Source organism: Siphateles boraxobius, unplaced genomic scaffold (assembly GCF_051911475.1).
Source record: "Siphateles boraxobius isolate OS27281-9 unplaced genomic scaffold, OSU_SipBor_1 35, whole genome shotgun sequence".
Lineage (NCBI taxonomy): Eukaryota > Metazoa > Chordata > Actinopteri > Cypriniformes > Leuciscidae > Siphateles > Siphateles boraxobius.
In genome coordinates this window covers 1962454-1989704 of record NW_027508975.1, presented here as the reverse complement: position 1 = coordinate 1989704, position 27251 = coordinate 1962454, and the positions used below count along the sequence as shown (strand labels likewise).

The 27251-nt window shown below is 37.9% G+C and overlaps 1 protein-coding gene across 1 annotated transcript in view; it reads right to left on the bottom strand.

The window, feature by feature from the left end:
* Window positions 1-3555: 3555 nt before the first annotated feature.
* csmd3b (CUB and Sushi multiple domains 3b) overlaps window positions 3556-27251 on the bottom strand; it is a 487110-nt gene continuing 463414 nt past the window's right edge. The window contains exons 60-70 of the mRNA XM_077195799.1: window positions 25722-25895; window positions 22187-22360; window positions 18355-18428; window positions 14989-15100; window positions 11262-11441; window positions 9115-9180; window positions 7684-7842; window positions 6036-6148; window positions 5530-5617; window positions 4688-4823; window positions 3556-4398 (exon numbers count right to left, since the gene is read on the bottom strand). Coding sequence (XP_077051914.1) covers window positions 4239-4398; window positions 4688-4823; window positions 5530-5617; window positions 6036-6148; window positions 7684-7842; window positions 9115-9180; window positions 11262-11441; window positions 14989-15100; window positions 18355-18428; window positions 22187-22360; window positions 25722-25895 — 1436 coding nt within the window. The 3' untranslated portion in view covers window positions 3556-4238. The remainder of the gene's footprint in view (window positions 4399-4687; window positions 4824-5529; window positions 5618-6035; window positions 6149-7683; window positions 7843-9114; window positions 9181-11261; window positions 11442-14988; window positions 15101-18354; window positions 18429-22186; window positions 22361-25721; window positions 25896-27251) is intronic.

The following is a 27251-nucleotide window of genomic DNA, read 5'->3' as shown; positions in this document are numbered from 1 at the left end:
ATTCTTTGGCTTGCTCCTCATAGTTGCAGATCATCAGCGTTTCACCTTGTTTGAATTCTTGGCAAACTGGAACTGGCCGTACATTCATCGCTGCATAAGTTTCAGTATCTCAAGGTCTGTCAGGAATGTACACTTTCAAGAACACAGCATGAGTTTGTTTCATCTATTCTCTTTCATCTTCCTTTCAGACAGCAGTGCAAATATATATTCCATGATCTTAACTTGATTCATGTGTTTTTTACCTCTATATTGTACTAACAAAAAGAGTGAATTTGCACGCAAACACAGGGGAACATTTAGTAAACATCATTTGAATTTTTTCATACACAAACAAGTAGCTTAACTTTCAGACTCACAATGCAGTTCAACACAAAGAAGATGATTTGTTTAATTTTGATTAAACGCATGCAATTCAATTTTAGACCTTTAAAACCGTAAAGACGGATTTTCATGATCCTGGTTGACTTGACAAATAAAATTTATATTAGCATTCACACTAGAGGTTAATTTGTTTGGTTAGCTTCAGTTCAGCAGTAAATTGTGTTTTTCAAATGGCTGCTATTCGAAAGTAGCTGACAAGTATTCTGACAAAATATGATTTTAGCAAACAGCATTCATGCTCAAAAAAAGTTATGAAACCATGTCCAGGAAGCAAAGATGCAGCATCCAGGTCATATACTTACTATTGATTCACATTCATGGGCCACTGCAAACATCTTCTGAGTCTGAGTATCTTCTTCCATGTTATTATGATTTGACCACAAAGTCTTACATGAACTCTGCAACACTGGCTGTCTCCCAAATCACATACAATATAGGACTATATAGTACATATTATATAGTACTATAAACTATATAGTAGTCGAAAAACAGTATGTGACAAAAGAAGTATGTCTGAATTCACAGTACTCATAAGTAAGTAGGCAAAAGTACCCGGATGACCTACTACTTCGGGTGAGATTCTGAAGTGTGTATATGATGGACACTTTACTATCCCATGAGGCCACGGGAGAGGATTTGTGAATGGCAGTGATGCGACAACTGATGCTGCAGGTCACATGATAAAAACAACATGGCGAATGTACATTCATACAACACACATTAGAACATACTCTTTTAGCGGTCGCAAAGTAAGTACTTCTTTAAAATAAGTAGAGAGTATTGGATTTCAGATGCAGCCACTTTGACTTGATGGATGTCATGGGCGGAGCTTATTATTTGGAGATTGCTACTGCAATTAAGATGGAGTCAAAGGGGAAATGAGATTGGTCCACCCTACAGGGACTTCTGCAGCTTCAAACTCCTGCACTCAATGCATCAAAGTGTGAAGGAAGGTGTCAATCAAGTGGTTGCATAGCAACACAAATGTTACTGAAGACAACAAGTGTGACATTTAAGCAGGGGGTAAACAGCAATGTTTAATTGTGAAATCCTAATCAGTCATGTTGTTTGCCGAACAATGCTCACACTGAGCTTATGAGAAGGATCTGATGGATTTGAATAATTTTAGGGGAACATGTTTTAAAGCATGACAATATTTTTGGTCTGTTGATTTTGGCTTATCTGTACAGACCATGTTTCAGTAATTCACTAATTCCACGAGAAAAACCTGGAGTAAATGAAACTATGAAAATACAGAACACTCATTACAAAAGGAATTAGCCTTTTTAATCTTACATTGCATTGAAAATTTACATAATAGTTTCATACATTTTACAAATAATTTCTTCATAAAAATATATTTCTTTACAAAACTTTTTTTATTCTTTTTTGTTTACCCTCTTTTTATATCTCTTTTGAATGCATTATCATGGGAGGAGTACCCAGCTGTACTGCAAATATTAATCTGTTTGATCGAAAAGTGTCTTTTTTCATCATAAATGTGTGTTTTCTTTTATTGCAGTCAGTTATAGCAAAAGCTGTTGTCGGCAAATAAGTTCAGACTGGCAGAGGAACTCGAAAGGTCTGGAACGGGCCGCGGCGTTGGATAAAACTGAACTTCTGAACCACACGTTTCACTGGCGGGAGGAATTAAAATAATGGGAAGAAATATGGCAGAAGTGAAGCTAGAGGAAGTGAGGAAGCAGCAGACCTGGGTCACATGGTTTTTGGTAGGCACTGTGTAAAAAATCTGCCATGTATATATATAAAAAAAAACACCCTATAGATAAATAATAAAAGAAAATAAGTCGGTCAATGGCGTGCAAGACTGCAAATCCATATGGCTGAGTGCAAACATGAATGCAAAAAATGTCACAGGTTGGGTTGTTAGATTTTGGAACTCCAGGACAGTGATGTCAGCATAGCCTCCTGAAGTCTGTAATATCTCATTCATTCTACTGACACATAATCATTTTCAATACCCTATATCATATGGCCTGTTTAGGAACATGTGGTGGTGAGTACTTCAGAAGGCACTGGAATGAATCTCACAGCTTGCAGGCCTGGAAACACATGACCAACAGTGTCTGACCCTGCTTGTGTTTGTAATTTCATCTCGTACCACACATTTAGTGCATCTCTCAGGTGTGTCTTGCGTTTTTCTGCATGAGAGCTTTATTCTTTAGGTTAAGCAAACCCACTTTTTTTTTTTTTAAGGTCAAGTCCGCATCAATTTACTTAGTCACCAAAAGTTTACGGGTGTGTAAACTTTTGTATAAGTTTACTATAAAACCAAACCAATCTCTGTTACCTTAAATTATATCTTTATCTCTGTAAAGCTGCTTTGAAACCATCTACATTGTTAAAAGCGCTATATAAATGAGGATGACGTGTGTTTGGTGTATAACACACCAAGGTCAGACATAACTGGAAAAGAGTTTCATGGGCCTTATGTACACGATAGATATGATCATATTGTTGCCACCATATATCAATATACCGTATTTAAGAAACATGCATTTGTTTTATGTAATCTGAGATATATATATAAAAGTATACTGTATAAATGTCAAGTGCATTTCATTTTATACAAATTTTTATATATTAAGAATGGCAAGTTGTTATAATGACCAAATTATCATATCAAATTTGTCTACCAAATACAAATGGAGTTCAATGACACTTCAGCACTGAAAAGAATCAAAAAGAAAAATTCGGTAACCCTTTAAGCCTGTATGTATAATGCATTATCAAGGTATTCATAATGCACCTTATAATGCATTATATCGTGTCATAAATAAAAGTTAAAATGCATTATACTATTAGCAGATTCCTAGTTACACCTGGTTTGTTACCAGTCATGTATTTTAATGCATTATACTTTCTAAATGTGTTCAGTGAATAGATAAGTATAGTAACTGTGTAACTAAGTATAGTAATTATTCATGAGACCATACAATGCACCTTACGATTATAAAAATACTTCTATAATGCATTATATATAAAGGCTTTAAGTAAAGCGTTACCAGAAATTAATCTGCAGACTTCAGGTCAGAATGCTGACATGTGTCCTACGGCCCATACTGAAGATGGGTGCTTATAAACAGACATACATACTGAATATCAAAGATCTATAACAATTATTCAAAAAAAAATCCTCAGGAGGAAACGACACACCACTTTTTGTCTCGTGTTTTGCCCATACACATCACACATCACAGAATGCCTCAGTGTCCAATCACTGGCGACATTAGGAACTGAAACTAAAGGAATGACTGAATAAGCTGTAAATAAAACGTAGTGTACCGTACAAAACGATCAGAGAAGCAATGTGTTGGTCAATGTGAATCTCTTTATAAACTCTTGATAGAATCGTTCTCTGTTGGCGTCTTCCATGTGGCAATATATAGCACAAAAATATAGGTGGTGAATGCTCCTCATATATATGCAAGTAGATTTACAGATCACTTTCCCCTAAAAAAATACCCAGTCAACTGTGAAGAAACACTCACGGAGTGTGAATAAGGTAGCAGAAGAATCTCTTCATGCTTTCCGTCATGAAGAACCTTTTCAGAGAGAGTCTTCAAAAAAAATCCCCCATGACAATGTGTTTCATATTTCATACATGTCCTCGGCGGACGCGCGTGGTCAAACGGTTCCTGAAGAGTGTGCTTTAGCTATTTATCAGAGGAAGGGCAACAGCGTTTGTGCTAGACATCCTCTGCGAGTCTCAGACAAATCCGTCCATGACTGTAATGCGATTGTATCCACCTCCATTTAAAAAAACCCAAAACAAGGCAAAAACCCTTCAATAAAACAAAAAAATCCACAGATGTTCTCGCGTCAGGCGGATCTAATTATACCATTGTGCAGACTGTGTTCAGATTGGGGTCGAATCGGACAGCTTTGCCTTCCACGGACTTGGCGTTGGTGTTGTACATGGGGTTCTCGAAGGCGGCCTGTCCGTTGTTGTTCTCGTGAACCGAACAGCCTGTGTACTGGGTTTTTGGAGTAGTCCTGTCAGACAAGACACAACATCAGAAAGTCATTAGAATACAATCTGCAACCGCTTTCAGAGTTTGCAGTGAAATCACACGCAAGCATCAAATTATGATCGCATTCAATAACCTGCAAACCAGCTAATTCTGTCTCTACAGACGTTATCTGTCACCATCTATTTCTTTCCATCCTGCAACAAATGATGATGATTTTGTCAGAGACTGATTTCTAAATTCGTTCTGATCTGTCTAGCAATAACAACTCCGCAAACAAACTTTGACAAATGAGGAAAGACGGCGAGACTCACCGCTGCTTGTAGAGATAAAATCCGAAGCCTGCAAATATCAGGGCGAAAAAAGGCACAAGGATTGCTATGGCCACAGAGCTACTGTTTGTACCATGTGGTGGATTTGACGAATTATTACTTTCTGACATATTCAAACCTGCAAGAGATTGAGAAATATGAATTTTCATGTTGCAAAATATGCATTTCAGTATGTCAAAGATTCATTAAAAGGACCTATTATGCCTTTTTACAAAGACTTGATTTTGGGCTCTACGAGAATCTATTTTCATACTTGAAGATACACAGCCTCCCATATCTCGACGAAGCCCCTCCTTCTAAAAACTCAATGAGCTCTGATTGTGTGTCCCTGAGCATGACACTTAACCCCTAGTTGCTCCAGAGGCGTGCGACCTCTGAAATATAGCAATTGTAAGTCGCTTTGGATAAAAGCGTCAGCTAAATAAATAAATGTAAATGTAAATGATTGGTCAAGCACTTTTAACATGTTTGGGAAATGTCCCGCCCCTTACCATAACCGCCAGTTTTAACACACTACTAACTAACTCAACCAGGCCCCGCCCCTTTATTCTGCGTATGAATTATTTAAATGAGGAATATCGTGACATGTTTGTTCCCAGAAGAAACTCAAGACTACAATGGAGGCGTTTCAGGGAGTTCAGAAACAGTGACACTGATATAGAGAATAACTCCTGCTGGAGGGACTTTGTGCTTTGCAACTTTATAGATCAGCAAGGAAAGTTAAAGATGTAAAAAAACATAATAGGAGCCCTTTATTAAAAACTAATTTTCATACCACAAACAGAGTGGAAAACATTTTTTTTTTTTTTTTCACAATCTCTTACCTAGCCTTTGCAGGCCAAACTGGCCGAAGTCTTTACCCTGTATAAAGCCTTGAAAGACATATGTGGAGCCATCTGGTTCAGCAGACACCTGACGGACAACAGTGAAACAATAGTGATGTTTGATTAGTAAACAAATTACTTTTGGCCCCATTACATTTTTTTAATTTGGCACAAATTAAACTTTTGAATTGATTGAACTGGTTCACAAATCACACTGAATGAATGATTCATATGTGAATTCAACTGATATGATTGCAGTAGATAACAAATAACTTGACTCCTAATTTTTAATTCCTAATAATACATAATAAAAGTCAGACTGAGCTTTATTTGTGTGTCCGGGACAAGTTATTTTAAGTGGAAGTGTGAAAGAGATGTACTATTATTTGTATTTCAACTCAGGTACAGGATTGTTTGCACTTCGTCCACCACTGCATTTTAGTGAATAACACTATATTCATCTGTAAAAACAGCCTAAAAAGATAATAAGACACATTTGCACATACAAATCCATCCAGGGTCCACTGCTCTTCTTTGATCTTGCTGAGTGTGGTGGACGAGGACGCTTTCACATGATACACCAGCAGCATCAGACGTGCTTCATGGCTCTTATACACACCTGTGACAGAGAACAGAGAGCAGACAGCTGTCTACACACTCACGGAGATGTGTTTCATCCTCTTATTGCTTTCTTCTCATCTCGGTCACTCTCTTTGTCTCAAACAGAGTTGCACGCACGCAAGCTCACACACGCTCTCTCGTTTCCTTTTAGTCTGACCACAAAATGAAAGTATTGACAAGCCCTACATTATCTAAGACTCCGCTCCTTGTCTACAATCTCCTCCTGAACAAACCGCCCACTTTCTAAGCTACAAACACGAACCTAATTGAGAACATATACACCTGGAAAACACAAAACACACACACACCTGGAAAACACAAAACACACATACACCTGGAAAACACAAAACACACACACACCTGGAAAACACAAAACACACATACACCTGGAAAACACAAAACACACACACACCTGGAAAACACAAAACACACATACACCTGGAAAACACAAAACACACACACACCTGGAAAACACAAAACACACATACACCTGGAAAACACAAAACACACCTGGAAAAAACAAAACACATTTACACCTGGAAAACACAAAACACACACACGCCTGGAAAACACAAAACACACACACGCCTGGAAAACGGCAGGTACATTTCATCGCCATCCAATCAGGGTTATTATCGTTTACTAAAACTAATTAAAAAATGTCTGTTAATTAAAATAAAGTTGAAATGAAATAAAATATGAATATTAGTTGAATAATAATAATGAAAAAATTAAATAAGTTTAATTTGAAGCACTAAAATTATTAACTGGAATTGTATAAACCTAAAACTTGACAAAACTAAATTACACCTAAATAGCAATATTTAAAAAATAAATGACAAAAGTGCATAATGAAATTACTAAAACACTAAAAAACAAAAATTTAGGCTGCACATGATAACTTCAAGCTCATTTGAACTTGAACTATGACTCAGCAACATTTTAAGCAAGTTGCAAATCTGCAAATACTCATAGACTACGAGAACAGTTTTTTCAGACATAATGACTTGCTTTTTACTAGGTATTGCATTTGGATATATATATTAGACATTATCAAAATCTACTTTCTGTCACAGTTTATATTTATTACATATTATATATATATATATATATATATATATATATATATATATTAATTTTTGTTGCTTAAAATGTTGTTGAATCTTCTGGCTCAACTAACTGGGAAACAGTTTCTGATCCTTTGATCCTTTGATCTCACTCTGTGTGTGTGATTTACACTCTTGAAGAGTTTAACCCTGTCATTGCTGTTTCAATAGCAGCGTCTAAGATTAATTAGATGATGTAAAGTATATGTCAGCTTTATAAAGACTCCAAAGTGAGTTTCATGAGTGGAAGAGGAACGTCTAATGATGTAACTCATTAACGGTCTAGTTTAATTTGACTCTGATGGATTCAATCAGATTCTGTGATAGTGGGAACACAGTCCTCATGTTTGCTTGCTTTGATTTGCAGTGCGTATTATAATGTGTTCAGTCAGTTGAGTAAATCTGCAGAATATAACAGTAAACCAACCTGAAAGCAGTAGCTCCATGTTGCTGCTCGTCAATGTGACGTTAACTCTACCCGTGGTTTTATTAAAGCTTGTGATACTCAAAGTCATTGGTTGCTTTCTTCCCTTGTAGTTGTATGAGCCCTTCCAGATGTAGTTAGGAGCAAATACATCATTAGGAACTGTGAACAAATAAACAATCGAAAGACAAACAAAATGTTAATTTCCATCCATGGACATTTATTATGAAATACATACAGTTATTCTCACATACACACATTTGCATATTTTTTAATTCCTGAAAATTCTCTTTTGATTTACTTTTACCTGCAAACCAACACAATTATTGCTTTATTATATTGCCAAATGAGAGTACTGAGTAATGAGTATTTTAGAAAAAAAATAATTACTTAATTAAAATCATAACTAACAATTGTTACATTATATAATATGTAACATATCATTAGCTAATGTTCATTCAAAAAGTCAGAAAATAAAAATATAAAAGAAATATATATATATATATATATATATATATATTATTTATATTATTATAAATATTTATATTATGAAGCATATTGAAAAATATTTGTAATATATTTTATAAAAATATATTTCTATGTAAAATTATAAATGCTATATTTTATAGTAGGCATTTTTTGTAGTATCCATTGCTGTTATAAAATGGAACTATGCAATATGACTTTTTTATCTACAATAAATAAATAAATATTATATATACATACATTCATATTTATATACGTTATATTGCACACCCTCCCATATCTTACGGCTTAAGCAAGGGAAAAGATCAGGTCAAACTTAGCCATAATAAAGACAGCATATAATTAAACACAGTATTGAGTTATTGAGGAAAGATATTTAATACGGAGCCAGATAAGAAATAATGTGTTGGCCGGAGTTCACAGATAACATGCTATGAGTCTTTACGAAGACTTTTCCTGTAATCTAGCACTTCAGAACCCAGTAGCTCAAAGGGTTTTCTGTGTCTTACTGATCCTAAGATCCATCAGTTTCTGGAAACGTGCTGGATATCCGGTTTGTCCTTTTTGTCTCAGACTCTAGTCTAGAAAGTCATATTTGCTGTAGGTGCTCTTGCTTGGAGGAGCTTCATCATTACATCCGTAAAGCTTTGCAGGACACCAGCTTGTCTCCAACTTAATCCTGCTCTCCAAATATATAAACTTAAGATATGTGATATGCTCTAAGAACGTATGGCGAAGTTCAGTAGGATTATCTTATGATTCCAGGCGAGTATTTTGCAGCTGCCAGTCTACTTTACTTTCAAAATAACTGGAACCCGTTTTCTCCTCATTAGTTCCCTTGTCCTGGAGCCAAAATAAAGCTAAAATTGTTCATCCTAAATAAAGTGCACTTAGCACTCATAAGTGGGTCTTTCAAATGAAATCCCATTTCAGAATAAATGCACCCACCATTTAGCTTCGGACTCGGTGTTCCTGGGACCGGTTTAATAGGTTTTTCAGATAGTTTGGAGCCCGCTGGGAAAGAAAGAGCAAAAAATGAATAAATGCACTTAAATAAAAAAAGATTGACAGATCAAATTGGCATCACTTTTATCATTTCAAGCATAGAGTCACATCCCCAGGCAATAGTGTGATCTTCTTTCTTCCCTTTCACAAAGAAAAGCCAGGTGACTGCAGACAGCAGGAGGTGTCACGGTCAACGTATCGAGCAGCAGAACAGATCGTACAATAGGACAGGCGCAGAAAAATGAGGTCCCATCACACTTAGGAGAAGCTCAGGGATTTTTTTTTATTATAGACAATCACATCTGTTTATGTGCAGTAATTACTGGAAAGCCTGAAGTGTACAGCTGTGCAGCGCTCGGAGCTGTAGGAGGAAGACGAGGAAGACGAGGAAGATCAAATCCCAGCACTGCAGCGCGCCGGCCACACGCTAGCGCTACACCTGAGCACACGCTCACTTGTGTAGGAAGTGCAATGTCACAGTGATCGTCAAGGCAAAATGTTGCCTGGTTTAGCAAAATGTGTGATAACAAACAGAAATGCATAATCACAATCAGGGTATCAGCACTTACAATTTAATAGTTTTAACCAGTGTTGTGCCTGAACGATAGTTCATGAACTCGTTCATATTTTGGGCGTAAGTGAACTGAACGTACTGTATTACTGCCCGATGAACGTTACTGTGAACTCGTTCATTCTGGTGTCTGTGAACGGCGCGCTCTCTCAGTTTAACTTTGTTCAATAGGGCGCTAGATTTCTATAGAGCCTTCCAGGCGAAAACCCAGATAAAACACACCGAAAACTGGCCTTAATATGTAGCGCAAAAAACACCCAATCTGGCAACACCAGCCACCAGTGTCACACCGCCGCATGCGTCATCAAAACAAAAAGCATCAAGGAGGCGTCGTATGATCATTTAAACGAGTTTTATGACAAGGTCGGTGAGGATGGGAAAAGTCTTACATTTCTGTACAAACTTTGCCCGCCGATAAAATAATTGCTGTCTATGGTTCTATATGGGCTGTGGCAATAATTTTGAAAAATAACAGCTCGCAGAAACATATGGAAAAAAAGAACTATGAACTAGTTCAAAATTTTAAAGTATGAACTATATTTTATTTTAAAATTTGTGAACTGAACTTTGAACCAGTTCATGTAGAAAGTGAACTTTCCCAAAACTGGTTTTAACACCATTTTAACACCATTTTAAGACCTGCACATCTCGTTTACACCTGGTGTTTTAATCTGTCCCTTTTGTCCACTTTCAACCACTTCTGTCCTGATTTCTTCGAGGTGAGGGTCTATGGGACAGGAAAATCTATGGGCTTTTTCCAGATCAGAAACACACGGAGAGCAGCAGCTTTCATTTCCGCTCTGATAACCTCAAGACCAGCCGAACACTGTGAGTGTGTGTTAGAAATCAGGAATGGTGAGAGAATATTGTGTTAGCCAAGTTTTTAATCTTTAAACCAGGCATGGGTCTCCAGCTGATAAAGTTTAAATCCCGTCTGGCTATCGCGCTTCCCATAATGTCTAATGAAGAGTAGACGGTCTTTTGTGTCTGTTTGAACACATTCGATCACACGAGCGTTTCCACTACGAAAGCAATCCGGTTGAATGTGTTTTCGACTACATCTGGAAGTGATCAAAAGTGGACAAGCTCAAAATATTTTTAGACCCGTTTACACCTGTTTTTAGTGTCGTCCACTTATGATCCGATCGACCAAACGCATCTTAATACCAGGTGTGAACAGGCCTAGAGATGTACCGTACAAATGTACAAAGACTCTGTGCATTAAGCAAGTCAGAAAACGTTTTCCTCCACCAGCATCAGATGCTGGTCACTGTATAGGACTTATATCTCTTATTCCCAAGACAAATTGATGCTGAATTGGCTGCAAAAGCAGGTCCTACACCACACTAATAAATTATTGTGGTATAAAACCAGGTGTTTCAGTTTCATTGTCCACCAGCTTGTAACAATATATTTATATAAAAAGCTTTTTTTTTTTTTTTGTAGTTGCATTGAAACTCTATATTCTGTGTGCATGCTGTGTTAAGTGTGCTGGCAGACAATGGAAAGTGTTTGATACCTCGACACACAGGCATCTTCCCAGTCCAGGTACCATCGGACCGGCAGACCCGGTGCTCAGAGCCTCCAGACAAGAAGAAGCCGGTTTGGCAGGTGTAGATGAGCGTGTAACCATAGGAGGGCAGATCCATGCCCACAACATCCACATGAGCCGGGCTCTCGGGCTGTTTACAACTGTGGGCTACAAAGAGAACAAAGAGTAATTGACCAAGAGAAACAAAAGAGATGAAAGTACTATCCAGCAAACCATCTCGTCCCTGTATAATCAGACTTCAACCTTCAGTGGGCAAAATCAAAATGAAGTTTGAACTTTTAAGACAACATGGAGTGTTTCTGTAGAGAGAATGTATGCTCTCTCTCTCTCTCTCTCTCTCTCTCTCTCTCTCTCTCTCAGTAGCTGACACCACCATGTTCCTGTGCCTACAGAAGCTGGCGGAGAACCTTGCGAGTGGCAGACGTTGATGCATGCTGGCAGACGGCACTTAAAGGGAGCGCACCTTTACCTGTCACACCAGCAGATCAAACACAAGCCAATGCTCACCCAGTCATTCCAACAGCTCCATCATCACTATGACTTTGATCAAAAGTAGCCGGGATTGAGGTTTTGGCTCAGTGCACTGGGCCCAGTTCTTTTATCCAAGACTTTGATAAGGGTTTCTATCCATGAGAGCCAGAACAACAATACAGTCACAAAAGAAAAGAACGTAATCAGGCAAAGAAACTATTATGATTTCTAGTTACATTGCTGTGTAATATGGGGGCGTAGGGATTATTGTAATTATTTTAAATACATTTATACTAATTTATTGAGAAAATGCAAATGAAGTTTTGCTTTGACATTAAGTTCATATTATTATTCATAATAATTTAAAAACTGGATAAAATATTCTAATATTTAAAAATATTCAAATCCTTGTAATATTGCCACCAAATCTTAATGTTGAATTAAAATAAAATTTTAATGTTGTTTATCTATGTGGTGTTTTTAATATGCTTTAAGACAAACCATGTCAGGTAAATTCAAGTCAACACTATTCCTGAGTATTTTCTCCTTAATACGGCAGTGAAGTGAAACAAAGACAGTCTCAAAAACACGGTTTGAAATCGCTGGTGTTTCTCACGTGACAAACTACCTTGTAACCAATCAGATCAACGCGTGATCGTCAACGAGTGGATCTCTGAGCTGAGTGAGTGAGTGGAGGCGGGGCTCATTTGCATATTCATAGAACAGTGGATACTAAATGAGGTAAGGGTGTAGAGTTACATTCAAGCTATTTTAAGGCATGAAACCTTTTTTTTCCAAGGAAAAAAAGAAACGTTCAAAAGTCATTTTGGTGATCAAAGTTTTAAGGGATAAAATTATTGACTACGGGGGGACTTAAGAAGATGTATGTATTTGATATACTATAAATTAAATTTACACTAAAACAAAAAAAATACATAAATTATATTTACTTAATTTGGAAAAAAAATTCCACATTGTGCTCATATCTGATATGATTACAATTATCCTTGCTCTCTTGAAAAATAAATAAATGTATTTTTACATCATACTTACATTAAACAGTCTATAATACAGTCCACTTGTAGTAAATAAATAAATAAATAAATAAATTCTCAGGACAGAGCAAGGCACAAGAAAAGAAAAAAAACGACTTTATTTCTTTTGAGACCAATCTAGTGGAACGCTAATGGAAAGGACAGCCAGCCATTATCCAATTCTGCGTGAAAAATGAGAAAGATGATTTAGCACTCAGCCTGACTCTGTGAGTAGCCAACTGTTCTGTGTAAACAAAATTACAGTGCGTAATTACAGAATGATCTCGATTATTCTTGGGGAAAAAAAACCAAAAGCTGTTTTATCACAGATTTACAATTAAGTGGGGGAAGTGCTGTGTCTTCCTAGCCATCTCATTGGTTAATATACTAATTTTTGCAAAACAATGACAGAACTTTGGGGCAGTGGTATGATGCAAAATGTAATTAGCTTTTGAAATGCTTCAATTGAATGGCAATCTGTCTTGTGAAATCGGAGGCCAGCTGTTTTCTCGTTCTTCAGCCTGCTTTAATGCTCTTGATTTCGGAGCTTCTGTTGATCTCCAATGCCGGTTCACATAACAACGTCTACACAACTTGCATGCGTCATGGAGCTCTCGTGAAAGTGTATTGGAGATTAATATTTTGTAAATAAAGTGGTAAATTATGTTATTTTTGTGCAAACAAAGCACTCGCGTCGCTTCATAAATTTGATGTTAAACCACTGGAGTCACATGGATTACTTTAATGATGTCTTTACTACCTTTCTTGGCCTTAAAAGTTGTAGTTGCGTAGCTGTCAATGGAGGGACAAAAAGCTCTCAGATTTCATTAAAAAGATCTTTATTTGTGTTCTGAAGATGAGCGAAAGTTACGGGTTTGGAACGACAACAGGGTAAGTAATTAATGACATAATTTTCATTTTTGGGTGAGTAGTATCCCTTTAATATGAGCACAGAAATAAACACATCCTGCCATTTGGTGGAATGACTCCTTTAGACTTAGCAGCACATGATGGATGTTGTGAGATGATAAAAGCAAAGAAAAATAACTTGCCATTTGGTGTCTCAAGTGCAAGTTAACTGATATTAATGTCTTGTTTATAGAAAAATTGGCATCTAAGTTTATTTAAGTTTAACTGACATCACTGTTGTAGTGAAGGCCATCTCCTTCAAATCAAAGTCAAGACCAAGATCAAAACAGGGTCGAGTCCAAGTCATGACCAAGTCCATGACAACACCAAGACCATAAAAATATGAGCTTGAGGGCCAAGATCAAGAACAAGAAAATATGGTCTTGCACTCTGACTCAAGGCCAAGTCCATATTTTCATGTTTTTGGTACATGTAGACTCATTCTGGACCTGAACTTCTGGTCTCAGTCTTGACTTGGACTCGAATGAGCCATTTGTAGCTCAATTATACAAATATATTCTGCATTGACCTTTATTAATGAGAATCTTCAACAATTATAAATTGACATTCTGACAGATTCCCATGAATGTGGAAACTGGTACACTCATGCCATAGAAGAACAATTTTAGGTTCCCCAAAGAACCATTCAGTGACCAGTTCTTAAAACAATTTTTTTCTCTCTTAGTGCATAGAACATTTTAACTCTTTCCCCGGCAGCGTTTACTAAAAAAGTTGCCAGTCAGCGCTGACACTTTTGATCATATTCACAAAACTTTCATTTAAAAAAATAAATGTTAGCTTCATTCATTCTTTAACATCAAGATTTCCAGAACTTTCGGATTTGGAACGATTATCAAACCATAGATCAAGTAGTCCATCAACACCCCAAAGCTTCCTGTTCGTGGGTTCGATATTTAATTTGGTAATGCTAGGCAGTTTTGATTTAAATGCTGTTGAATGTTTGATGATCACGTTCGCTTACTTGTGCATACACTTCTATCTGCTTTTTCTGGTTTATGCAGAGCTTGTTTTTGGATCCATGATCCATGATAGTCTAGATGCTGTACTATTTCAGGAGATGCATAACAGCGCCCCCTACCGTATAACAGTGAAAACACGCATTGCAGGAAAAACCTTTCAATGGCGGGGAAGAGGTTATAATCTAAAGAACATTTTTCAAGAACCATTTGTGTAATGGAAAGGTTGTTAAAGGTTCTCCATGGAACCATAGATGCCAAAAAATAACCTTATTTTCAAGAGTGTATAGGGATAAGACTTACGGATACACTCCGGCTGTGTCCCGCTCCAGGTGAGGTCAGTCTGGCAGAGACGTGTGGTGGAGCCCTGCACCAGGTGACCAGGCTGACACTGGAAAGCCACCATACTTCCAACCTACACCACACACACACACACACACACACACACACACACACACACACACACACACACACACACACACACACACACACACACACACACACACACACACACACACACACACACACACACACACGCACACACACACACACACACACACACACACACGCGCATCAGACACTGCGCTCCCCCAACTCTCTTCTGGAGGCAGATTAATCAATGTTAAACACTTAATACTGCCAGTTTTTGAATGAAAAAAGGGCTTTTCACCCTGCGCTTAACCCCAAATTATTGTCATTCTAAACCCTGGATTAAACCCCAGATAAAGGAACGTTTCACACTTGTAATTTAGGAGCGGGGTTAGCTCCGCTTTTTACACGGGAGTATGAAATGATGAGATGTTAGAATCGTATGCTTAGCAACTGACAACCAATCCCGTGCCTCATATTCACGTGTGAAACAACACGCATTGTACATAAATAGTAATTTTAGCGTTTGTCAAAGGGAGATGGAGAACGCATCAATTGGATTGAAAAAGTGATCCTTTCATTATTGCCTTCATTCAGAAAAAACATGTGTATTATAGCGCACCATTCGTCCAATCAATGACACTGACACCGCAAATATGCAAGTAAGGACGTTAACCCAGGGTATAGGAATGTACAATGTGAAACACCAGCTTTTGAAAACTCAGGATTAATTATTAACCCTGGATGAAACGTGAAGCAAGATAACCCAGGATTTCGTTTACCCGGGTTTACAATGACCTTGTTTCAAGTGTGACAAACCCTAGAGTTTTCACTCCTGAGGACAGATGCTAGAAAAGACTGCAACTACAAAGATGTGGCTTGAAACGTCAGATTCTTCAGGTTTCTTCCCAGACTCACTCTCTTGCAAGCTAAAGTGGAAGTGTGCTAATGTCGGGTGGATATTCTCATATATGCTACTTACCTACTTTACCTACAGCTCAAGTAATCACCCGTACATGCACTTAGGAGGCCATTGTAACCTCGTTTCCGGGCCATTAGTGATGTAAAGTGCCACTTATTTCCATAATATATGGTAGCGCTTCTCATGCAAACGTGTTCGGCTACTATACGTTATCGTCAGCAAGGTCATGGGACAAAAAAGTGTCGCATATATACGTATGCCTGTGGGTGTGGGCTGTGCTTCAGGATACATATGAGAGAAGTAAGATATTAACACATGTCACTGAGTGTCATGTGGGTTTAGCATATTAATTGATTAACATGTCTCCGCTCACTGCGAACACAGTTGACGAGCCATAGACACCGCTTATCTGAGGTGTGCCATATCTCCTCGCTCCGGCTCCAACATCATTAAGCCCCGGAAGGCAAAAGAGCTTGACTGGCTTTTTCTCCAGGCCAGACAAATGATTTACGAATATGGAAAGGCTGATATTTAGCGGTTTCATGAAGCCTCCCAGAGGGTTTGACCTCTGATACTGAAACGACTCGAATTCTTAATGCCAGCGATGAACACTCTTCCTCAGCAATCTCAGTGTTTCTGTTTTTCACATCTCTCTCAGTTCACACGTCTGTCCTGCTCTCCTGACGAAACATAATCAGATTTATTTGCACTACCGAGAAGTTGATTTTTTTTTTGTATATCCGAGTGGTTCTTAGGTGTTATTACATCCATGCATACATTTCACCGCTCCTCAAGATCATGTTTGGAGTGGAAAAGTCTTGAGAGGGCTTAATAATATTTTATAGTGGATGTGAGGGAATGAAGGGCCTTCGCCAAGTAGTTTGTCTGGAGTGGGTTTGAGAAAAACGCTTTCATGGAAGGAATAAGGGGAAGATATGAATTAATTTGAAGATTAAAGGAATAGTTCACCTAAAAATGTTAATGTTATTCAAACCCCAGTTTTCATTTCTTTCTTCAGTGAAACACAAAATGAGGTCTTCGACTTTGTGAAAGTGAATGTCATCAGAAGCTGTAGCTGGTTGGAATGGCATACGAGTTAGTAAATGATCACAAAATGTTTCATTTTTAGATGAACTATTTCTATTTAAACAGTGGATAGCAACCAGGTGGCCCAGTTTACATAAAATGATTTAAAATAAAGACAAAAGAAGTATTTAAAAAATCCTAAACCACAAAAAAAATCTTATTTTTTATTATTCACCATCTCAACAATGGTTTTCTTTAAAGAATTATAAAAGTGTGATTACTTGGGGAAAAGTCATATACATTAACAAAATTCTTGAGCATTTTTATTTAATTATATCTAATACTATTTTTTATAATATAATATAATATAATAATAGTAAAAGTTTAACTGAAAAAAAGCTTAATTTGGCTGATATTACTTCTTAAATTATTCATTTCAGAAGAGTATTTGGTTATTCTTAGTGCTCGTTTCTTAGGGTGTATTCACACCAGGAAAGTCCGATAGTTCACTTGCTTTGGTCCGGACCAAATAAATTTTTTATTTTTTTTTGTTGGTACGGTTCGCTTTCACACTGCTCTTTTTGCAAGTGAACCAAAATGTCGTGCCGACTCGGTGTCATTGGTTGTTGCGTTAAATCTTACCCAGATACAATAGTGCTATTTTCTGATTGGCTAACAACACCAGAGGAGACGCGCTTCCTGCCGGTTCCACAGTGAGAGCGGCGCGGCCAGAGTTTTGGGCGCTGCGGCATATTAAATATATTACAAATAGTTTTTCAGCGTGAGAAATACAATGTGTGGCGGGAGAGCGTGACAAAAGACCGAAATGAGTGACTGTCACGCTCAATGCGTGACACTTGAGAGCCCTGTCACTCATTCATTCATTCAATCATTCCATTCCAATGATGCACACACGACGCGCAGAAAGACGCGCAACAGTATCGTGTGGCCAGACAGCGCGCCGGAATGGAATGTAGTAGGCTGTCAAAGTTTTCCTGTTAACTCAAAGGCGCAGTGCTTTCTTGCAATTGGGTCGGTTCATGTTCACACCGTAAACGAACCGTACCAGAGTTCGTTTGGAACCGTACCGAGACCACCTCTTCAGCTAGGTCTCGGTTCGGTTGTTTGGTCCGCACCCGAGTTCGATTGCTGTATTCACACCTGCCCAAAAGGTCCGCACCAGGGGGGTAAACGAACTAGAGTTCGATTCAATCGAACCAAACAAGGCAGGTGTGAATACACCCTTAGTGTTTTGGTTTGTCCCTCATGAGAGAAGCACTCCAGCTGACATGAACCATGAACATTGAACTCTGACACAATGTTTTCTATTATATATGTAGTCGTCCTGCTACCTTAAAGCCAAAGGTCCTGTTGAGAGAGCCATAGCGGGGCGTCCCAGGGTTCTCACAGGTGGTGCGAGTGGGCTCTGGGGAAAGAAAGGGAGAAGAAAGACAAAAGAAATGAACATCCAGTCACATCCTTCTTCTCAATATCTTCTTATCAGCCACAACTGAGGCAGTTTCTTTCTCACCACCATAACAGCATTTCATCTCTCATAAATACGTGCAAAAACATAGCCCTTCCTGAGCCCAGACACATCGCTCAAAGCAGTGTTAGAGCTTATGGTGATTGTTATGGGCCTGTGTGTTTATGTAAGTGCTGCAACGTTGTCGTGACAGTAGTGTTTTATGGAGACTCAGCAGGGGGCAGTGTTGCTGCAGAAGTGCATCTGCTCCCACACAGATGTGCTGCTCTGTAATTGGGATGTAGAGCACATTTTGAGCTGACGCAGAGACCCTTGATTCAATGCAGGCGTTCAAATGACAGGACAACCTGTGAGGCTTACACAACCAACCCCTTTTCCATGCCGTTTTTTGTGTGTGTGGGCTTCTAATACAGAGTCAGTACAGGGAAAATATATGACTGCATTGCCATATGGAGAAAAGAGTTGCAGACAGTGCTCGAGTTGCTTTGATTTAGAAAGAAGATCTGAATAGGAGGCCAAATAGGATTACGTATAAACTACTACATGCACATGGGAGATGTTCACATCTTCCCACAACCATATGAAAGTCTTAAAAGTCTGATCATCACCACCATTGAAAAGGTATATCGGAATGGAGGTACTCCATGAAAATTGCATTTGCCCTACAATAAAACATTGGCTGTAGAGTACAACTGATACATTTGGTTTCTAAATGTCTCTGATTGTTTCATGCTCTTGGCCGCCAATGATGCATTGCATCAACCGGTTGGGTCGTATTTTCTTGTACCTTGCATAGCTGAGTTCTATTTATTTATTGATATTAATTTTAATATGTTTTGAAGATGAGGTCATGATACACAGCCTGTTCATGTCACCATTTGCCTGCATCTACCAACTGATGGATGAATCTGTGCTAGAGTTTGGATGCACTGCCCTTGACATCAACAACAAAAGATATGGAAAATGTTTTCTCTAAGGTTTAAAAAACGATTTATTCTATGCACAATTTTAAGGTTAGTTCAATTACATTATTTGCATTTAACCAAACTAGACTACATGGTGTTTTGATCTCAGTAATTCCAGAAGTACCAAGTGGAAACTGGGAACAGCCAATAGGATTCATTCTTTAAGCATTGGTGTGGGTACATATGGAGTGGCATTTTAGAGCACTTAATTTCTTTTTCATGGTGTCTTTGATGGTGTAATAATGTATGAGGCCATAATACCACTCCATTGAAACTGCTAAATGATTACACCTGCTTTGGGGGCATGGCTGACATCTTCTGTCGGCGCAATACACTAAATGCTTCAAAACGCAAATCAGAGCTCATCCAAATCTCCTGCTGGCTGTTCACAGCTCCTCAATAATGGCCTCACCGAGTTGGGACCATTTATTCAATTACTTGCTCAATTAAAAACAATTATCAATGTATTTATTGATGTTAGGAGAAGGACTCCCTCATGAACGCATAAACTGAGGGGTTTAATCAGATGAACACTGTACGTAGGGGGACAGTGAGAGGAGGCTTTGTTAATGAGATGTGGAGAAATTGATGTAGCCTTAATACAGCCTTCATACACATGCAAAGAGAAGGAAAAGTGAAAAAGGATATGAGGTATGTATACATAAATAGAACTAATTCACATGACTCCTTATTTGACCCATAAAGCAGCTTTACAGAGATTAGTGCCTTTATATGAAACCCTGGGAGGAACAAAGACTCGAAACTCCCACAGCCCAGTATGTGCTGGCGAAGTTTAAGGAATTTCAACTAGTTCAACTACAGTCAAGCTAGCCTTTAAAAATGGTTTAAAGTTAATTACAAAAAGTTAACTCAATCGACAAGGGAATTATATCAGATGATAATGTAAGTTATCCTGCGATCACAGCATTTATATGGCACAAAACAGTAAAGATCTAAATCTGGGTGACAGCATTATGCTGAATATTATTTTACAATAAATACAGCGAATTCAAAAAAAGTGCCAAACAACAGCATTAACTGGTAAAGTGTTAATTAATTGTTAAAGTCGGCATAACATGTAAATTCAGCCATTTTTAAAAAGGCATGTTATTGATCTTATAAAATATCATACCTCAATCTTCCTTCGAGACAACAGACATCTTGCTGGTGACATATTCTACAATTTAGTGTGCTTAAACCCCGCCCCTTTCTTAAAATCAACATCCAATCAACAGCTGATGGATAGAACCAAGTACCTGGCCTACATTTGTTTGTCACATTACCAAAAAAGATCTATTGCTATTTCATCACAACTTAAACTTAAAAAAGTGAACAAAGCGACTTCAAAATTGATTAATAATACTTTACAGTAATATTTCACAATAAGTTTAAAGTTCATTATACATAAATCTTTTTTAATGAACAATGAGTTGTTCATTGTTGATGGATGTTTTTTCAGAATACATGAATGTAGTATTTCAGCACACCTGTGTTTGAGGAGGTCATGGGAATCGAGCCGAGATGCAGAGGACAATAACTTCACAACAGCTCCCATTGCCGAGTGTCAAGAAATAAGTTTGCCAAGTTGATGTTTCTAATGCAATATAGTTTTCCCTGACCTCGGTTCGACACTTCATTCTCTCCACTCGTCTGCCGACTGTTCCCACTTCCCTTGTTCTGAGGTCACTAAAAGGAGTGGCTTTGTTCTTCCCCGCCATAATTGTCAATACAACATGAGGGGGGCTTGGAGCAGCGCTGACCCGGGCTGCCAGGGCTGTGGGAGGGCATCGATTTCTTTGGAGTTGTTGTTTACTAAATACTTTTGAGCTTGTTTGTGCACTGGGCGACAAAAAAGACCAAAACAGCTTTTCGTTGTGGGTGGAAATCATAACACTCAGCAGCTGGAGCTACTGGAAAGTGTTAATTGGGGCAAAACATACAATTCTGACCACCTAGCTTACATTTCCAGACTTTCGCTGAAATGAACTGTAAAACTTTAAAGAGACAAAGGAGTTAAAGGAGAACTTTTTAAATAGCTTTTGTTTTTGGGCTCTACTAGAATAGGTTTTCATGCTTGAATGATCAAAAAATGATTATTTTCCCCATATTCTATATTGTTGCAGCTCCTCTTTTCCCAGTCTGTCAGTAACGCTCTGTTTAGTTCCTGTCTCTATGAAGCTCCTCCTTCTGAAAAGCACACTGTGCTCTGATTGGTCGGCTAGATCAATGTGTTGTTATTGGTCAAGCGCTTTGAGAAAATGTCCCGCCACTTACCATAACCGCCAGTTTCAACACACTACTAACTAACTCAACCAGGCCCCGCCCCTTTATTCTGCGTATTAATTAATTAAATGAGGAATATTGTGACGTGTTTGTTCCCAGAAGAAACTCAAGACTACAATGGGGGCGTTTCAGGGAGTTCAGAAACAGTGGCACTGATATAGAGAATAACTCCCTTTGCTTTGTAACTTTGCAGAGCTTTTTCATCCTCAAACAGCAACATTGAACGTTGAAAACGTTGCAAGTTAAAAAAGCATCATAGGAGCCCTTTAAGTGGCCGTAATTGCTTCTCGCTTAGCAGAGTTGGATGTAGCGGCCAGCTGGCTTATTATTTGGTTTTAGGATTATTAGGTTTTGATATACATACTTATAACAATTATTATGGCAGTCCGTTTCAATGGGAATTCAACATATGGTTTAAACATGCAAACTGTGTCAGCATAATTGATTTACCTATACAGCGAGGCTGGGATCCACTCCAGGTGCCATCAGCCTGGCAAAAGCGTGTCGTGCTGCCCACTGGGATGTAGGGAGCCATGCAGATAAATGACACCTCGGACTGGAAGATGAAACTGCGGCCTTCCCTCGAGCCAAAAGCAGGGATTCCAGGATCTCCACAGAACTTTGCTATTATCACAAAAATTATAAAGAAACACATTCAGCGAAATCATCTTCAAATGTTTATTTATGAATGATGCTGAAAGATGCATGTACAAAGTTAAAAAAAAAAAGTTCTATAGAACCTTAAAGGGATAGTTCACCCAAAAATGAAAATTCTGTCAGTAATTACTCTCCCTCATGTTGTTCCAATCCGGTAAGACCTTTTTCAGGTCAACAAAAGTATTCTCGTCGCTTGATAAACTTAAGATTGAGCCACTGTAGTCACTTGGACTATTTGAACTACATGAACTATCCCTTTAAGGGGTTCTGTCAGGCGCTTCATATGGAACTTTTTATGGGTTCCCATCATGGAATAATTTTATGGATTTAGTTTTAATTTAAATTAAACTATGAATTAAACAGCTTGTGAGCATACATTATCACTAGAACAATTGTAAACAACCTATTAAACATGAAAGTATTACACAATCATTTAAGACATTTCTACTTATAGAACCTGTTTGACATAAAGGGTTCTTTAAAAAAAAGAGTATAATATAGAAATAGGTCTATATACAACCCAATTGAACCCTTTTTTATGCATGTTTTATTATGTTTATTATGTTGTTCTATCTTGGGTAGTGTCACATCTACCACTTGCCAGAAATAAAGAAAAGTAATGTATGAATATTGAAATTGTGAATAAGAATTGACAAAATTGCATTGAGAAAATGTGCATCCTGTGTACAGTTTACTTTAGATTTTTTAATGTTCTTGAATATAACCCCCCCCCCCCCACCCACACACACAAAAAACAACTAAGATGAAGACTAAGATGTTTTGAAGGATCAAAACATGATCCTTCAGAGTTCAGAAATCATTCTAATATGCTCATATTTGATGAAAGTCGAATATTTGATACTCAAGAAACATTTCTGATTATTATCAATGTTGAAACAGCTGTTTTGGAAACCATGATATTTTTTAGTATTCTTTGATGAATAGAAAGTTCAAAAGATAAGCATTTATTTGAAATATAATATTTTGTAAGATTATATCTTTGTCACTTTTGATCAATTTAATACATCCTTGCTAAATCATACTGACCCCAACATTTTGATCAGTAGTGTACATATTATATACTGCAGGAATAGTAAGAATAGTATGTTATATGCTATTCTGAAGAAAGCCGTAGAATACTGTGGGAAACCCCAAGCCCATGAAGAGCGTTATCTGTGGATCTGTCACTGTCAGGCAAACAATGAGTCTGAGGGAAAGTCAATCACATGCTTTGACGTCACCAACTGACTGATCCATCATAAATATGCTGGTCAGACTACTGTGCCTGAGATCTAGCACTACAAACTTTGAAATTTTTCTCGATGAATTATAGATATGCTGTCAAGATGTAAAAGAAAAGTGGAAAAGAAAGAGAAGGGGAAAAAAAATCAGAATCACAAAGTCAGAGGTAGGCCTATACTTTCTTTCTCAAGCAAAAGTTTTCCTGCTTTTGTTACATGTGAGGGCTAAAACAAGGGTAGCTTTGTGATAACTAGGCTTTTTAAACTTTAAATTCTCATACCAGTCTCTTCATCTTAGATGTTCAAAACATCATACAGCATTGGATGTGCAGAAACAGACAGAACTGATATCCCAAGTGAGCCCACCGTGTCTGCTGTCCTCAACAAATATTGCTATCTAGTAATCCAGCGGATGTAATGTAAATGTTTTGACCTATATGTACACATTCAATGATTAACCACTCAATCAATCAAATCTGATCATTAATTTCATACATAAAGCTATATGCTGCTTTTTTGTGAAATCTTGGCATGCATAGGGAAGGTTGCAAAGACCCACAGGGATGAAGCAGTAGGGCTGGGGCGGTATGGATTTTTTCTAACCGCGGTTGAAAAGCAAGATATTCCCGCGGTATGGCGGTAAACCGCTTTAAATAGCCAGCCCCCAAAGACAGACTTTCGCGCACGCACCAGAAGTCGTTTCTGCTAGACAGACTTTGTTAAATATTGTCACCTACATCCGAAAAAAAACGAGCACAATTTGAAATAGTCAAATTTTCATCAAGCAGTAATTTAGCATGAACCAATCACTGAATAGATTTCCTTATTTAAGAATATTCTCAGATACATTCGCATTGAATTAATCATTTTCAGGAGAATACATTATGATGTTCACATTGGAAATGAAAGAACACCTATTGCAACATGTCTTAATTACAAATATTATACTCCATATTTATGTTTACATAATATAGTGTTATTTTTTATTTAATCTATGTCGATTATATGAAGAGTGAACAGCATGAGTAAGATAGGATCATAAGATGGGTCAGACACGATTTTGACCACTTTATTAAGTTTTGTTTTGTAGAAAGCCTTTCTTTAAATTAAATTTCGTTTTGTATAAATTGTAACCTTAATTTTAATCACTGTTTCATTAACTAATTAACTGGAATTAAGAAATAAGAAGCAAATAGCAGACATATAATCAGGAGGACGTGGAAGCGCGGGTGCGATCTCTTGCGGCTGAACTGGAGCTCGTCTCAAATGAACCGAAACTCGGCGTAGGCTGGGCCTAAATGTCTACTTTTAAACAAAATTCAAAACGAAATGATAACATTTTAGTCTACAGTAGCCTAGTCAGGTAAGGTCAGGTTTGCCGATGTGCGTTGTAGGCTATTTACTTATATATATTTATCCCTGTGCGCCGATCGGAGACGGAGTTCACTGCTGATGAACTGCTGATATTCTGGGGATACAACATAGCCAATATACTAGGGACTTCAGCCTTTAAATATCTTTGCTGCATTGGATCTTTCTAGAACAGCCAAGAGTTTTCTAGCCTCGCGACAGCAGCGCCTCGCATTGCTCATAGACCTTAAAACAGTCAGCGCCGCGAATGCGTTTTCGAAAATTGATCAAAAAACGTTGGTGCGGGTGGATGGCGGACAGATGATGAGTTTTGTGATGCGGTTGCGGATAAAATAATAATAGCCCATTCGCGCATCTCTAATACGAATGGAATGTTATTATGTGTCATGGAACATTGTGCTCCTCAACTCGTGAAAGATCGGGTTTGCTCCATCTTTTGATGATAAGTTTTGTTTAGAAAACCTTGAATCCATGTAAGCCACAATATCATTAGACATAATCCATGTCATTAGAATCAATGAATCCATGTCATTAGACACAACGTGCACACATGTGCAGGCCAAGGTTATTTTTTTTATTTTTTTTATTTTTTTTGCGGTGATATTGCGGAATACCGCGGTCACGTGACTCCAACCGCGGTATTGCGGTAATGCGGTAACCGTCCCAGCCCTATGAAGCAGTCAGTCTGATTAATATTAATATAGTACAGTACTCACGCAGGCACTGAGGCACCTCGCCACTCCATGTCCCGTTGCCCACACAGGTGAGGATGGCAGGAAAAGAGAGCTCGTATCCCGGGGAGCAGCTGTAACTCACGCTGGTGCCCCACTCGAAGTCCCGGCCCTCCAGGAGCCCGTTTGAGATGGGAACAGGAGCTGCGCAGGTCACGGCTGAACGACACATTAAACAGAGGACAGTTCAGCAACTCATACTTAACAATCACATTTCTAATACAAGTCAGGGATAATCCTGTGCATTAAACGATTTTAATGCATGACGTGGAGGCAAAGAACCACCCGACGTAAAGCGGAGTGCATTCAAATAATTTAATGCACAGCAAGCCGTTGATTATCCCGCTTATACCATGGTTATTTGCCAGCACTGACAAGCTGTTTTTGATGTTTGCAGCACAATATTTGATCGGTAAATAAATATGATGGTTATTTTCATCAGTTACGGATCTTTAGATCAGCATTCAGACGCATTAAATCAGACACAGAGATAAAGTAGTGCGTTGATGAATGAATAATAGCATTTGTTTTAATTAATTATCGATCGAGTGAGAGAGCGAGAAATGCATGTGTGAATTACGTGCTGTGCAGCGTCTTTAAACTAATAGTGAATCTAAGAGTTTCAAAAACTTCTGTTACCCCCTCGTAGAAATATAATGAGGCGATTCAGTAGCAAAGTTGTTTTATTAATAAATATCGTGTGGGCAGCATTAATAAGCTTCTGTGCTCCTGAATGTTTCTGTGTGTGGCGTGATCTCCGACCTCGGTGTGCAAGTGATGTGTGTGTGTGTCTATGTGAGTGCATATAGAACGGTGATTAAACTGACTAGAACTACCTGTGCATTAAATGGTTTTAATGCACATCTACCAGCCAATCAGAATTAAGAGACCATGGTAAAATTAAAATGTAACCAACGTAAACAAATTATTTTAAGCAAGTATATTTGCCTTGATTTCCAGTAAAAAGGTCCAGACAGCCTTAAAATACAAGAAATGGCACTTCTTATAGGGCCTTTCCTTTTCAACAAATGTTCTTTGGAGGAAGTGCTTAACCTTCAGAACATGCTGATTGTTAGCCTCAAGAGGGCAAACTAAATATTATATGAGCTTCTTTATTTTCTGTTCAGTTTTTATGAGGTTTGCGTCCTTGTTACCAAAATGTGAGGAATAAATACAGTTTAAAAGCCTATTTGATGTGATTTATTTCTAGCAATAAACATTAAATAAACATAAAAGCTCTCCATGGGGAGAGTTTGGGACCAAATGTGGTTTGCAGTTAACTTTATTTTCAATAAATTAAAGAAAAATATTTGTTTGACTATTTTTTCTTACAACAACATGGATAACAGGGTTGAGTGTATACAATTTTTACTTTTGTTGGTAACATTTTATTTCGGTAGTCTACTTTAGACATTTTACTAACTATAAGTAACTTTGCAACTACATGTCAACTAACTCTCATTAGAGTATTAGTAGACTGACTGCTTAATATCTGCTAACACTTTATTTTGTTGG